This window comes from Sciurus vulgaris (assembly GCF_902686455.1).
Source record: "Sciurus vulgaris genome assembly, chromosome: 12".
Lineage (NCBI taxonomy): Eukaryota > Metazoa > Chordata > Mammalia > Rodentia > Sciuridae > Sciurus > Sciurus vulgaris.
Window position 1 is genome coordinate 112,119,420 of NC_136473.1, and position 13,845 is coordinate 112,133,264.

General features: G+C 48.6%; 1 protein-coding gene across 9 annotated transcripts in view; it reads left to right on the top strand.

The window, feature by feature from the left end:
• The window catches only part of ILDR2 (immunoglobulin like domain containing receptor 2), a 55,545-nt gene that overhangs the window by 9,964 nt on the left and 31,736 nt on the right, over positions 1-13,845 (top strand). For 4 of the 9 annotated variants that reach the window (XM_079107920.1, XM_079107923.1, XM_079107922.1 and 1 more), the window contains exons 1-3: positions 2,201-2,294; positions 2,876-3,208; positions 4,009-4,128. In XM_079107920.1, the coding sequence (XP_078964046.1) occupies positions 2,216-2,294; positions 2,876-3,208; positions 4,009-4,128 (532 nt within the window). In that variant the 5' untranslated portion in view covers positions 2,201-2,215. Of the gene's footprint in view, positions 1-2,200; positions 2,295-2,875; positions 3,209-4,008; positions 4,133-9,849; positions 10,062-13,845 lie in introns of those variants that run through there. The other 5 variants (XM_079107927.1, XM_079107921.1, XM_079107924.1 and 2 more) reach the window with 3 other exon arrangements.

A 13,845-nucleotide genomic window follows, 5' to 3' on the forward strand; every position in this document is an offset into this window, starting at 1 on the left:
CAGAGGTGTTTCAGCATGGCTGGAATCGCTGCCCATCCCGTCCTGTTCACAGGCCCCATCTCACCCCGGGCAGCCTGCTTGCCTCGCTCTGGGTTCACAGCTTCCTGGGAGTCAGAGGCTGTTCTTGACAGCCACAGCAACAACAGCTGCAACTAGATTCAGTGAGTACTTACGGTACACCGGCCTTATTCTAAGTATTTAAGATAAAATGTCATTTAACCTCAGACAACTCCACAAGGCCGTTACTGTCATTCTGGTTTCACTCGTGAGGAAATGAACTCATGAGTTCACCAGTCTGCCTGAGGTTGATACTAGGAAGTGGCAAGGCCTGGGTTCTCGTCCAGGCGACTCCTGACTGTGGCTGTAGAAAGGCCAATGTTTCTGAGAAAGCAGTCCTTCTTGGGAGCGCAGGTTTGTCCAGCCACGAAGAAGCTGAGGACTGACTAACCACTGTTAATAATTGGTGAAGAGAGTCCAGTGGCTTGCTTGCTCGAATGCCTGACCTCATTAACAGAGAACACAGCTAGGGAGGAGGCAGTTCTTCATAATCATCTAATGAACAAAATCCCAACTTCACTCTCGCTCTCAATATAAATAAAGGAATAATAAATAACATTTAAACCCTCCACGACGCTGTTGTGTGGCACCTGTCTCCCTTGCTGGTTTTATTTGTCCTGGGAAGCCTGGGAACTGTGCTTTACCCGTGGAACCTCGGTAGCCAGCAGAGCAGACGGGAGGTGTCCAAGTACAGTGTGTCCCGGGGACAGTGCCTGGGACTGGTCACCCAGCCCCAGCTGCTCTGACTGAAGTCACTTCACCTCCCTGTTCCTTTTTTATCATCTGAAAAATTGGGCTGTGGATAAAGATTTGAAGAAGAATCACGAGGTTAAAGATCAGTGTAAAAATCAGTGCAATAGAATTGAAGGAGAGACTGTGAAGAATGCAGCTATGTGAGTCAGGGAGAGCAGAATCAGCCACCTCAACATCTGGGGGTGTGAGGGGAGTGTGGGCACTAGTTTCCAGATGGAACGATCTGTTTGATGTGGCTGTAATCTAAGCTGGTGGAGGCGGGTGGTCCTTGGGATGCAGGAGCTTCGAATGGGACGGGGGCAGGGGGCTGGAAGGCAGGGTAGCACTCTGTCTCTGTCCCAGTGCCCCTCCGTGGAGTCCCCTCTCTGAAGCCGCCCGTTAAGGGGACATCTGCTATTGCTTGGGGTGGGCATTATGATGCCTTCGAGTCTCAGATTGCTCTGTGGACTTCACCAGGGTCTCAGGACCAGCACCCAGCCGGGAGATGCAAGCCCCGCCTCTGCCACCTGCGCTCCTTACTGTACTACGAGGTGACTCATTAACCAGTTTCCTGCAGTCCTGGATGTTCTCCTCTCAGGATCATCCATTTGCTCATCCGCTCCCCCACGTAGTCAGAGGTAGTTGTTGAGCACACGAGTGAGTGGTTTGGCAGGATGTCATCATGGGCAAGGACAGGAGGCTCCCAGAGAAAGCAGACCTTGCTCTGTGCCCCAAGTCCATGCTGGAGGTCCAGGGTGAGACTCTGCCCAGCTCCAGAAGTGCCCACGTTCACCTCCAAACCTCTTCCCTCTGTCTTCAGACCCCTTTGTTCTGCCTCTCGTCATATTCCAATTTCTGCTTCTAACAGATGTTTCCAAGCTGGGAACTCCCCCATTCCACTGGGCACGTTCTGATCTTGTTGCTTGGGATGTCTGAATCTTACGGCCGAGTCCGTACTGGCCCTTCGTCTCTCGGACACTTTGCTGGTTTCTCATTCACCATCTTTCTTGGTCACCGAGCCTCAGGTTGGATCTTTTTGCTACTTAACTTCTCATCTGCTTTGTAGTTCTTCTTTTGGTTACCCTTCAAAGCTTTTGAACTTAGTCTACTGCTTTTGATCTGAAATAAAGACTTCTCTTCTCCTTTATCACTGTTCCCTTTACTTGGTCACCAGCAGGAAGGGAAGTCACTTCCTCTCCAAGTCATACTTCCTGGTTTCCTTGTCACTATTTATGGAATATATGTTGAGTACCTGTGGACTTCATAAGCTGGAGCAGCAAGGTAATACACACTTCTTACCTGAAAAGGCGTGAAAATAAATTTATAAATAAATAAAATAATAAATAAATAAATAATTGCAGAACCATCAAGATAAATGTCTAGAAGAGAACGCTGGGTATTCTGATGGCACAAAGGAGGATGTGACATGAGCTGGGTTTTGAAGGATGGAGAAGAGTTTCCCCAGGAAGTGGGGAAAGCATGCCAGAAGTGTGCAAAGCCCAGAGGTGTGAAATGTGAAATAGTGCGTCCCATCTGGGGAAACTGTTAGGCTTTGATGTTTTTGGAGCCTGGTGCCGAAATAGAGGTGCTTCAAAGAACAGAGGCTGAAGGGGAAGAGGAAGCAGGTGGTGAGCACCTTAGCTGCTTTGGTGAGGGTCCTCAAGGTCATGGAGGATAGGCGAGGCATTTCTTAAAAAGAGAACCTAAACAATCAGATTCAGAGAGGTTACCTGAATTTTAGCATGGAGGATGGACTGAATGTCCACAAGTGGGATGCAGGGAGATCAGACAGGAGGTTATCATCATCTTTTAAGCAAGAAACGGAGGCCCACGCAAAGGCACTGGGAGTGAGGTTAAAGAGGAGAGGGAGAATCTTAACAGTGTTAAAGAGATCACACGGGCGAGACTCAGCGACCCACTGGATGTAGAGAGGGAGGCAGGTGTCTGGAAAAGACAACCAGGTGGACCTGGAAGCTGTCAGTTCCAACTGGGAAGACGGGCAGGAAAGGCTGGGGAAGCGAGGTGGGAAGGCGGTGGTGGGTGGCCGGCATGGGCCCTGCGTCGACCTGTGTGTTCTGTTTTGCAGCCGGGGTCGAAAGCCTCCAGGTCACGGTGCCCGACAAGAGGAAGGTGGCCATGCTCTTCCAGCCGGCCTTGCTCCGCTGCCACTTCTCCACCTCCTCCCATCGGCCTGCTGTCGTGCAGTGGAAGTTCAAGTCCTACTGCCAGGATCGCATGGGGGAGTCCTTGGGCATGTCCTCCCCCCGGGCCCAGTCACTCAGCAAGAGAAACCTGGAGTGGGACCCCTACTTGGACTGTTTAGACAGCAGGAGGACTGTCCGAGTGGTGGCTTCGAAACAGGGCTCGACCGTTACCCTGGGGGATTTCTACAGGGGCAGAGAGATCACCATCGTCCACGGTACGCATGCCCTTGTCTGGAACGTGGGGAGCGGAGGGGGCAGTTCCGTTCTTCACTGACCCTGGGGGACGTCAGCTTCTCACTTTGTCCCTGAGACCCATTTTATGGGAATGGGAGCATGAGGAGACCCGGCAAATGGCTCTAATGGAGCGTGGAAGGGAGGGAGCAGCACATGTAGCATCCAGAGAGCGCAGAGTGGAGCTGTGGACAGAGCTGTGTTCAGAGCTCAGTCAGAGTGGGTCTCAGTGAAAGAGCTTCAGGCAGACACCTACGCCTGACCTCGCCTTCATGGCCTTTCCCAGCCTGCAAAGCAGCCTCTGCGAAGCACTTCCGCCTCAGGGAGAAGGGAGGTAGCATTCAAGCTGCAGAGCCAGGCGGACGGGTGGCGGGAGCACCCCCTGGGTCTGTGTGGATTCCGCCCTGTCTCCTGCTCCCTACATTTTTAGATAAGAAAAGGCCCCAGGAGTCTGATATGACCCATTTGATTATTCAAATTGGGAAGAATTCCTGTAAAATCAGCTTGTTTCTAGGAGTGCAGTTATTTGGGAACCCTGCAGGCCGGGTCGAAAGCCCTCGCCTCCTAGGCTGGAGCTAGACGGTCTGTGCGGGGCTCAGTTCCCTCCTGAGCGAGGCCCCCTTCTGATATGGTTTCCTTGGTTTTGTTTTAAATAAAGCGAGCATCTTTCATTCACCGTCCAGGCAGAGAAAGAGGACAGTGCAGGTGCCCCTCCCGACCCGGGGGTCAGTGCTTTCCTTTCTGAGGACAGTGTGAGAACGGATCCTTCTTTCTGTGGTGACAGATGCAGACCTTCACATCGGAAAGCTGGTGTGGGGTGACAGCGGGCTTTACTACTGTGTCATCACCACCCCCGATGACCTGGAGGGCAAGAGCGAGGGCTCAGTGGAGCTGCTGGTGCTGGGTAAGTGACAGCCGGGGCACCAGGCTCCCTGTGCTCATGCCCGCCCTGTGCTGGGGGGTGCCGTGGCCTTTGGCATCTGCGCTAGGCCACCTGTGTTGGTCGCGCAGCCTCGAGCAGCAGCGTTGCGTGCTGCGCTTCCTGGAGGCCACAGCCCCGCTTAGTCTGGTCCCAGTGTTTCTGCTTCCTTACATCCCCCTCCTTTCCCTTCTGCCTTTAACCTTGACTTCTCCATTCTCTTCACTCGACCTTTTACACGTGAGTTGTTGAAGCAGGGTAGAGACCAAGGAGAGAGAAGGACTCCTCCATGTGTGAGAGTCTCTGGAGACCTCAGGTTCTTGTCCCACTCACTCGCTCTCCTGAAGACAATCACAGGCAAGGTGGCTATAAACCAGACAGTCCCCTAGCAGAGGGTGCACCTTCAAAGAGCTGTTTGGGAGATGTCCTAGCGTTTAAATGGAAGGCAAATTCTGGAAACCTAAAGATGTCTGAGTGACTCTAAAAGCACATACATTAAATCCATAAATCCTAACGCCACTTTCTTCTTAATGGAAAGTGCCTCACATTTGGCTGTTCCTTTTCTTATGGGAGGAGGAGTGTGCATGTTCCAGAAATGACCACCTCTTTGAGACTGAAAATTGAGTGCATATTTTGTGTTGTATACACATTGGCTGAATAAGAAAATTAGAAGAAAACATACAGAAACTGCATCAAGTGCAGGAAAAAGCATAAGTGAGTAATTCAAGATATTCACTTGCAGCCATTTTTCAGAAGAAATTATATTTTTTTATAGCTTCCAAAATATCAAGTGAGAGCAATTTGGAGCCTGGGTAAGGGTGCTTTGTTTTAAAGGCAGACAAGGTTGAAGATTGATTTTTGCCCTGTGTGGGAAACTAAATTGCCAGGGATAAAGTGGCATCTTCTACTTAGAATGTCTAACTTTAGTTTTAAATTGCAAGACTTTAGCAAAATGATTGTCCTGATACCTTGTATTTAGTAAAATACACACTAAATGTAACATTGGTCACCTTGTTGAAGGCTGACTTAATCTTGGGGTCCAAACTATAAAGCATCGCTGCTGAGACTTGCAGAAGAATGGAAATATGACAGCTATTCATAAGGAAATAAAACAGCTAAAGCTTTATATTAATGTTGCAAAAGAACACAGGGGGCTGGATTGAGATCTGCTGTGGCTCCATAAATCAGAAGGGAATAAAGAAGATTAATTTTTGCTTAATCACACAACTCTAATAGCCAAGTTTGGAGGAACAAGTGGCTCATTGAGCCTGCAATTAGCTAATTGTGAGCACAGTTATTTGGCTGGGTGGCCATTTGCAGAGAAGTAATGGTCTGTGAAGGAGAACGAGACCACGGGTGAAAACCACTTCAACGCAGTGGTCCCGGGTGTCCCGCACACAGGGGAAACAGAGGGAAAGCTCTCGTCTGAGGTTGTGCTGAAGGGTGTGGGGCATTCCTCTGGATCACAACCATGAAGCAACTGGGGTCAAGTACGCTGTTCTTAGGGCCAAAGGATCCAGCCACTGGTGGGTGAAAGGAACGCTCAGATGGTCACCAATGGCGGGAGGAAAGACAAAGGACAGAAACCAGTGCTACTCTAACCAGAATCGTGAGGGGAAATGAGGAAGCTGCCAGTCAAAGCTCACGGCAGGAAGAGCAGCACATCTAGGCAGACCCTGGCGGGGGATCCGAAGAAGGAACCCCATGGGAAAGGCCGCAGTGGGATCCACTGGCCACAGAAACTGGGGCAGCACCACTCATGTTACTTATTTAGAGGGGTTAGTTGGAAATCTGTGAACATTTTCTGGGTGCAGGAAGTACTGAATGTGAAATTCTGAACCTCTTGGTCTTGATACTCCTTTGTAGAAATTTTCAAAACACTGTCCCAGTTTAAGCATCCTAGTTGTTTGGTCGTTGTACCTGCAGGCCTCTTTGATAGGTGTTCTTTTGAGACTTGGAGAGTGACCTGATTTCTGAGGCCAGCCCCTAAGGAAATGGAAACATCAGTGGGAAGATAACTGGGATCCGTGGTTCACCAATGACCACATCCCTGAGCCACTGGGTCAGTCACTGAGTTTTGTGAAGAATGCTTGGAGGATTTGTTCTAGTGAAAGAAGACTTAGAGTGGGGACCATGGAAAAGGTCTCCCCACATTTGAAGTGAAATTGTACAAGAGGGATTGGAAGCACAGTGCCTGGTGTGGCAGAAGGAGCTGGGAGTGGAAGTTCAGGGAGGGTTGGCCTCAGGCAAAGAAGGACAGTCAGAAACTGGAGACATCTTGACCTGGAAGGAGCGTCCCAGCAGCAGTGAGCGCTGTGTACCTGTAAGCACTCAAGGGGCAGCAATTTTCATGTCGGTTATCCCATCAGGCCCTGTATAGAGGGAAAAGCACTCAATTTAGTTACTTGTGAGCTTTATTTGCAATTCTAAAACTGTTGAGTTAAAAAGTAGAAACCAGAAGTGGTGGTCAGTGAGAAGGTGGTCCCAGGACACTCAGCCTCTTCACAGAGATGGACAGGTTACAGGAACATAGGGAGTGATGCTCATTCTCAAGGAACCAGAGGGAACAGGCTATGAGGGCTCACAGGACTGATCTCACAAGTGTGTCCAAAACACCCGGCAGGGGCTGGAAGAGCAGCCACTCTGGTTCTCAGAGATGATTGCAAAATGGGGGCAGAGAATGGACTGGATTTCAGATGAATTATAAGACAGGTGACTACAGAGACAAGCGGGATGCAGAGTTGGTGAAAATTTAGTTTCCTGATTATAGTCACAAAGATGAGGATGGACAAGTTGGTGGGCAAGACTCTGAGGTGTTATGGCGCGGTAGCACACGCCTGCAATCCCAGCAGCTCGGGAGGCTGAGGCAGGAGGACCATGAGTTCAAAACCAGCCTCAGCAACTTAACAAGGCCCAAAGCAACTCAGGGAGACCCTGTCTCTAAATAAAACATAAAAAGGGGCTGGGGTTGTGGCTCAGTGGTAGAATGCTCGCCTAGCACAGGTGAGGCACTGGGTTCATTCCTGAGCACCACATAAAAAATAAAATAAAGATATTGTGTCCGCCCACAACTAAAAAATATATTTAAAAAAAAGGGCTGGGGATGCGTCTCAGTGGTTAAGTGGCCCTGGGTCTAATCCTGGGCACAAAAAAAAAGTTTGGACTTCATCCTGAAGACTCTCAGAACCAGTGAAGAAACACTAACGGAACAAAGATGTTAGGTCTCAGGATAAGAGCAATGATTAGCAAGGAGCAGGGTAGGTGACGCCTCCCAGAGAGGCCCAGAGCACAGGTGTCAGACACGGAGCTGCTGCAGTGGCACAGGTGAGGAGTGTGGGCCTTGAACCTGAGTGGGGAACTGAGAACAGGCAGCCTAGAACATTCCTGAGATGGAGCAGTGGATCTTGGTGACTGCAGTACTAAAGGAAAATGAGGAGGACCACAATTACTAACTCCCTGAGCCACCCCTGGCCACCAGCTGAGAAGACAGGTGGAAACGCAGGCTAAGGGGCAGGAGGATGGGTGGGGTTTGGGACACGTTGGCTGTAAGAAGCCATGGGACACTGTGGCGGAGGTGTCTCGCTGACACTTGGAAGGGTAGGTCTGGACCTCAGTGGAAAGGTAGAGATTGGAGTAACCAATTTGAGGACACGAGCAAAGGGTGCGCAGAGCCTTGGAAGAAGAGACGAGTGAGCTAGAGAGCTGACAGAGTGACCAGGCCCAGGACAGGACCTGCGGGTCTCCCTCCATAAGCGGGCCTTGGTTCTGTGTGTGTCTTGCCTGGGTTTCCCCCACGGAGCTGGGACCGTGGGTGCTTCCTGCCAGGACCGGTCCCTGAGTTTCCCCTAACCACAGTACCTAGCAAGGTGTCCAGGATGAAGACGCTGCGGGCCTGCGTCCCACATGGTGAACGGCAGGCTCCAGCGCTGGTGCTCACTTTAGCCTCCTGTGGCGCTGAGCGTGTGTTTGGGGCTGGTGAAGTGACCGCACCCCAAACATTGGCAGTCTCAGGGAAGTTCTGTGGTTTGACCTCATTGGTCACAGTTCTTTGGTTGTTTGGGATGGTTTGTTCCCTGCTTTTCATATTGGGTGTGTGTCTCTCCATCTATCAGCACAGTTCTGACTTCTTCTTTTAAGTGAAGAACTACTTCGTGAGCTTCTTAAGGGCCCTAGGTTGGGTGGATATCCAGATAATGATATTTTAATTCCGTGTGTACCTCTGCTGATCCCAATATCAGCACCACTTTAAGAGATACCACTGAGCCCTATTTACCGTAATCACTTCTGAGCCAAGCCTCTGTCCATCCAACCCTGTAAAAACAAAAACTTGTTACATTTATTCTCTATGGTCCCGCAAATTCAGGTACAAGCCTATAATAAAGGTCTAATTCTGCTTTTATTTGCCTTCTCCTTTCCTAGTTGTGAAGAGGCCAGGATTCACTGCCTAGCTCACTTCCACCATCTTCCTCCTGGCACCCCATTTTGGAATTCTTTATTTGGAATTGGTTATTTAAATTATTACTAGTGATATTTCATCAGGGCTATGCTTCAAAGCAGCAGAAATAGGCACTGACTAACTTAAGCAGAAAAGGAACTTGCCGGAAGGCCATCAGAGGTGAAGGAGGGCAGAGACTCCATCTCAGAAGTCAGACTGGTGCTCCTTGGCCTCTGCCTGAGCACACCACCACTCAGTGACTTGCCAGGCTCAGGGTCACTGCTTCATCTTAGCCAGATGTGGACTAGGAGGGCCTGAGCAGCTTCCTTCCAAGTGGTTTGCAGGCTTCTAGACTTCCTCACTGTTTGACTCTGCTGTGTTGGAGACCTTTGTTCCCAGCTGCACACACACACACACACACACACACACACACACACACACTCAGGAAGGGAAAGAGAGGAAGGTCATGTGAAACTCTTTTGGGGCCAGACCTGGGAGTGCCAGGAGTCCCACCTGCTGTCATTTTGTATGTGCCCAGGAAGAAAATAAAATGGTTTGAACACAGCACAGGTTCTGCCCGGCTAGAGATGCTCCAGGATCCATGTAATAGGAATTTGTGGGTAATATCTTTAGGACTCTGTGGCCAGAGCAGAACAGATTGAGATGTCATTTTCTGTTCTTGCATTTCCCACTGCAGAATCAGTCTTAGGAGAGACAGCCCAGTCGTCCCACTTTGGTTAGTTGTCGACTACTCAGCCTTGGGAGATCAGGGGCTTTGGTGGTCGAGATACAGAGAAGTGAAACCCCAAAGTGAACTGGGGCACTGTTGCAAAGAAAGGAGGAATAGATGTGGGACCCAAGAAGCTGCAAATGTTCATCAGTGGTGCCGCTGAGATAGGTGTCCACGGAGGGCAACTTGGAGTTTGCAAACTGCTCTGCAATCATTGTGCAAGAGAGGACGGCAGGCATTATTTTTGCTCATTTTCCAAATAAAGAAATTAATGTCCAGGTTTTATGACATTAAAAAAAAATACTATTGATAATCAAACCCATGTGTTCTGATTCCTAGCCTCATCTCCTTGCACAATACCAGGCAACCTATGTGTATGAAGAAGCCACAGAATGAGCTGTGTTTTTAAAATGTGGTTGCTGCTTGGGTCATGGGTCAGTTTCTACTTGCCCCACGTTTGCTTCAGCATTTCACTTTGTTTCTTAGTGAAACTGCCTACAACCATTGACCTCGGCCCTTCACAGGCATGGCTGTTCCTGTCTAGATTGAATACCTTCCCACTGAGTGTGACTCACCCCTCTTTCCACCCCGTGCATGTGAACCATCTACAAACCACTGTGGATGCTTCTTTCAGAGATTTTAGAAATAGCCAAAGATATGAGTTTCACAGAAATGGGAGGACAACCACCGATTCAACATTAAACAGGAACACGATGCTGAACACCCTTCAATGTCTTTTTGATGATTCAGAAGGTAAAGTCATTCTGAAGCTGGAAACGCACACAGTGTTTTGGGTGCTTTGAGATGACAGTGACAGATACCTTAGAAATATTTAGACAGCCGTTTGGGATCCTAGGGTCAGACCAGTCACAGGAGGGAGGGGACGCATCCAGAAACCTGCCACCTGAAAGGAGAGGTCCAGGATCAGTGGCAAGGGCAGGCCATTTATAACCAGGAACCATGCCACCATTTGGATAGGAATCAAATTCCCTGGGGTAGCTCCAGCTGGCAGGAAAAGGATTCACCATTTCAGGAAGGCTCCTGCAGAGACATTATTATTGTAAAATTTAAAAGTATCCTGCTCTTACTTCTTTCTATGTGTAGTATGAGGGCCTGACCACATCTTTCTGATGTCTCATCTAGTAGCTTTTTTAAGACCTTTAATCAGAAAAAGGGAGAACGGGTCCCTGCAGAATGGGGACTGGATGGACATTCCTGCCTCTGGGTTGAGAATAGACTAAGAGGTCATTGGCAGTCGGTGTTTAGATTCAAGCTAAGAAAAACATTCCTAAGGACAAACAACACATTTTGGAAATGATGGATGGTTGAGGGAAATTATAGAAACTCCTTCTATGAGGAGCTTTGACATGGAACAGGTTCTCTTGTCTGGGATATGTGGATAAGTGAAATGGCTTTTCAAAGTCTGCAAAATAATTTTGACACTATTTTGAAGATACACAGATTGCAGGGTTCATTCTCCTTAGAGAATGCCTCAGTATTGCCTTAAATACTGAGGCTTGGTTTTATTTTAATATTATTTCTGCTTCAGAAAAAATGAATTTCAAAAAAAATGTATTTCAAACAAAACACAAAAGAACAGAAGAAGAAAGCATCTCCTAAAATTTTGCTATCTATGGTCAGCTGTTGTATTTTCTGGAACTGGTTTAGTTGCAAAGGATAGAGGCTCCCCCTGCTTAGGGCAAGTCTGTGATTTAGGTAACCAATGAGCCCAGGAGCTCTTGGCTGCAGGCCTGGCCGAGTATTGGATTAGGGGGATACATGTCAGGATCCCTGCCTCCACATCCCCATCTCCCCTCTGCTCCTTGGGACCAGGCAGGGCTTCCTCCATGTGGGGCAGGATGCCTCGCCAGGTCTAGCCTCTATGGCCTTAGCACCTCCTGTCTCTCTTCCTCTTTCTCTGTGGTTTCTGTTGTGGGGGTGCCTTGTGTTGGGGAGGAGGCAGCACACGAGCAGCCCCAGGCGAGCCCTAAAACTGAAGGGATGAGGGAAAGGAGTAGCCTTCCTAAAGGAAAGCAGGCAGTTGTTTCCAAATGAAGAAGCAGCATGTGCCAGGCAGGCAAAAACGCACACTGGTAACACGTTGTGGAATGCATCACCAGTTTCTGCTGCTTTAGGGCCAAATGCAGCACTAATCCCAGAGGCCAGAAATAGGTATGTTCTCAGCAGGTCCCCCTGAGCAGGCAGCGACTTGGGATTGATTCTGCCTTTCAAATGTGATGCTGCAGAATTACCTGTGCACTCCTGTCTCAGAAAAAATGATACATGCTTATTGTCAGTATGGCAAACGAAACAGGAAAGAACAAACAAAGAAAGCATCTCCTAAAATTTTGCTACCTATAGTCAACATGCTCTATTTTTTCTTCCACCTCCTCCTGAGACTTATTCAGGAGTACAGCATGTATCACGTAGACAAGCGGTAAAGGAATGGGCGGGCATGGGGTTTTCTTTTTTTAATCAAGCTGTTCACAATTCTGTGCCTGAGATTGTTATTGTGGTAGAGTATAAACTTTTCTGCCCATTAGTGTAAAAAAGCTATTAATAACCTAATGAGAAGTCAGTGAATTCTTGGGAAAGGGCATCTCTCAAGAGGTGACTGCAGGGGTGTCTCTGATGGGAGTGTTTGTACGGCGTGCCGAGATGCCCTAGCACCCACCCCTGGACTGCCACTGGCTGCCTCTTTTGAATCCTGTCCATTCCTCTCCGGTGACTAGTTCAGGCTGTTCGGAAAGGCTACTTGTTGCCAAGCTCCCACCCCCTCCCTCTTTGCCAGCCCAGCCCCGCGCTGCTAACCAGGGAGATTTGCCCATTAGAAGGGCCTCAGCTCCCAGAGTTCCCATGGCAACAGCCTCCTTGGAGGTCTTTGTTGCTTGCTAAAACTTTGATCTCTGAGAGTGGCTGCTGCTGTTTCTCTGGAAGATTTACAAACAGAGGAAGAGGGGGAAAGGATTGGGGGAAAAGAAAGAAAAAGTTTACTCCTGGCAGAAGGGAGAGAAAGAATTAATTACAGAGCCACACTCTAGCCATAAATCTGGAGACGGCTCCTTTGGAACATCTTGTGATTTGGGCTGTGCCACATTTTCATTTGTAGCCCTGCGTGGAGGATTTCAGTGGGGCCGCTTCTCCTAGTAGGGCAGAACATCCTACTGCAGCAGACACCTGTTCCCTCTGTTTCCAGAGGAGCTGAGATAATCCCAGAGGCTCCATGGGAGGACGGAGAACAGCAGCTTTTCAAGCTCTGTCCTACCGCCCCCATGCCCTGCCTTGGCTTCTTCTGCCCTAAGCTTACCCAGGCACCTCTGTCAGTGTCGTTTTTAGAAAGAACCAGAAAAAAATGTGTTGAAAGGATAGAGGAGAAGGAGAAGCCAGAAACCAGGCATCAACTAGAATCTGATTCTGATTCATGACTGTGGTTAACAGCATTTTACTGAGGAGTGGGGGCAGGTGGTCATGCTGCCTCCGAAGTCAGGACCATGCCCTTTGCTCTTTTTAAGTTTTTTGTATGTATTTTTAGTTGTCAATGGACCTTTATTTTACTCGTTTATTTATATACAGTGCTGAGAATCGAACCCAGTGCCTCACACATGCTAGGCAAGTGCTCCACCACTGAACCACTGCCCCAGCCCCTACTCTTTACTCTTCAGACTGCTCATCTATGTAGTCTCAAGCTTGCTTTGATTTATATTTAAATTATACTTGAAATTTAATGAGTATTTTTGCATTCTATCTCCCTAGCACAGTCCAGCACAGTGAGGATAAGAAACAAATGAGTAACATTGTCTTGTCCTTACAAAAATTTCTCTTTGTGAAGATTAAAGTTATAGTTTCAAAGTAGAAAACAATGCACGAGAAGACTACAATTGTGTTTGGATATTAAATATCTAGGCCATCGATTCTCAAAAGGGGGCACTTTTGCCCACCAGGAGCATTTGGCAATGTTTGAGGACACGTTTCAGTTGCCACAATTGTAGGATGCTGTGGCATCTACTGGGTAGGCCAGGGAACCTGTAATACACAGGACAGCCTTCTCCACTCAGCAAATAATCATCTGGGCTCCGGATGTCAGCAGTGCCAGGTAGTGAAAGTCTGTCTGCATGCTGGATAAGGTCCGCTGTGAACAGCAGAGGTTTGGGGTCAGGCTGCTTTGGACTTAGTGTAATACTGTGACCACAAACAGGTCAATATCTATGAGCCTCAGTTTCCTTATCTCTAAAAATAGGAGATGGGTCATAAAAGACACATGGAGGACCTACTATGAAGATTCTATGGCACGTGATAAGCACTCAGTGAAAGTGTCCTTCCCCACCCTTCCCTTTCTGCCATCCCTGGTCTAAGAGAGCAGTCCTTAGGGAAGTCTACATTGAGGGACTTCTGCTAAAGAGCAGATTTTCTTCCAGCGTGTTCCATAGACAGAGGCTTTAATGGGCCATATGTGAATTGGCAATCCTATTACTAACAGATTCACATTTTCTCTGTGACATCTGCCCTGTGCTTTGCCTGTGAGACCCTGATCAGCCCT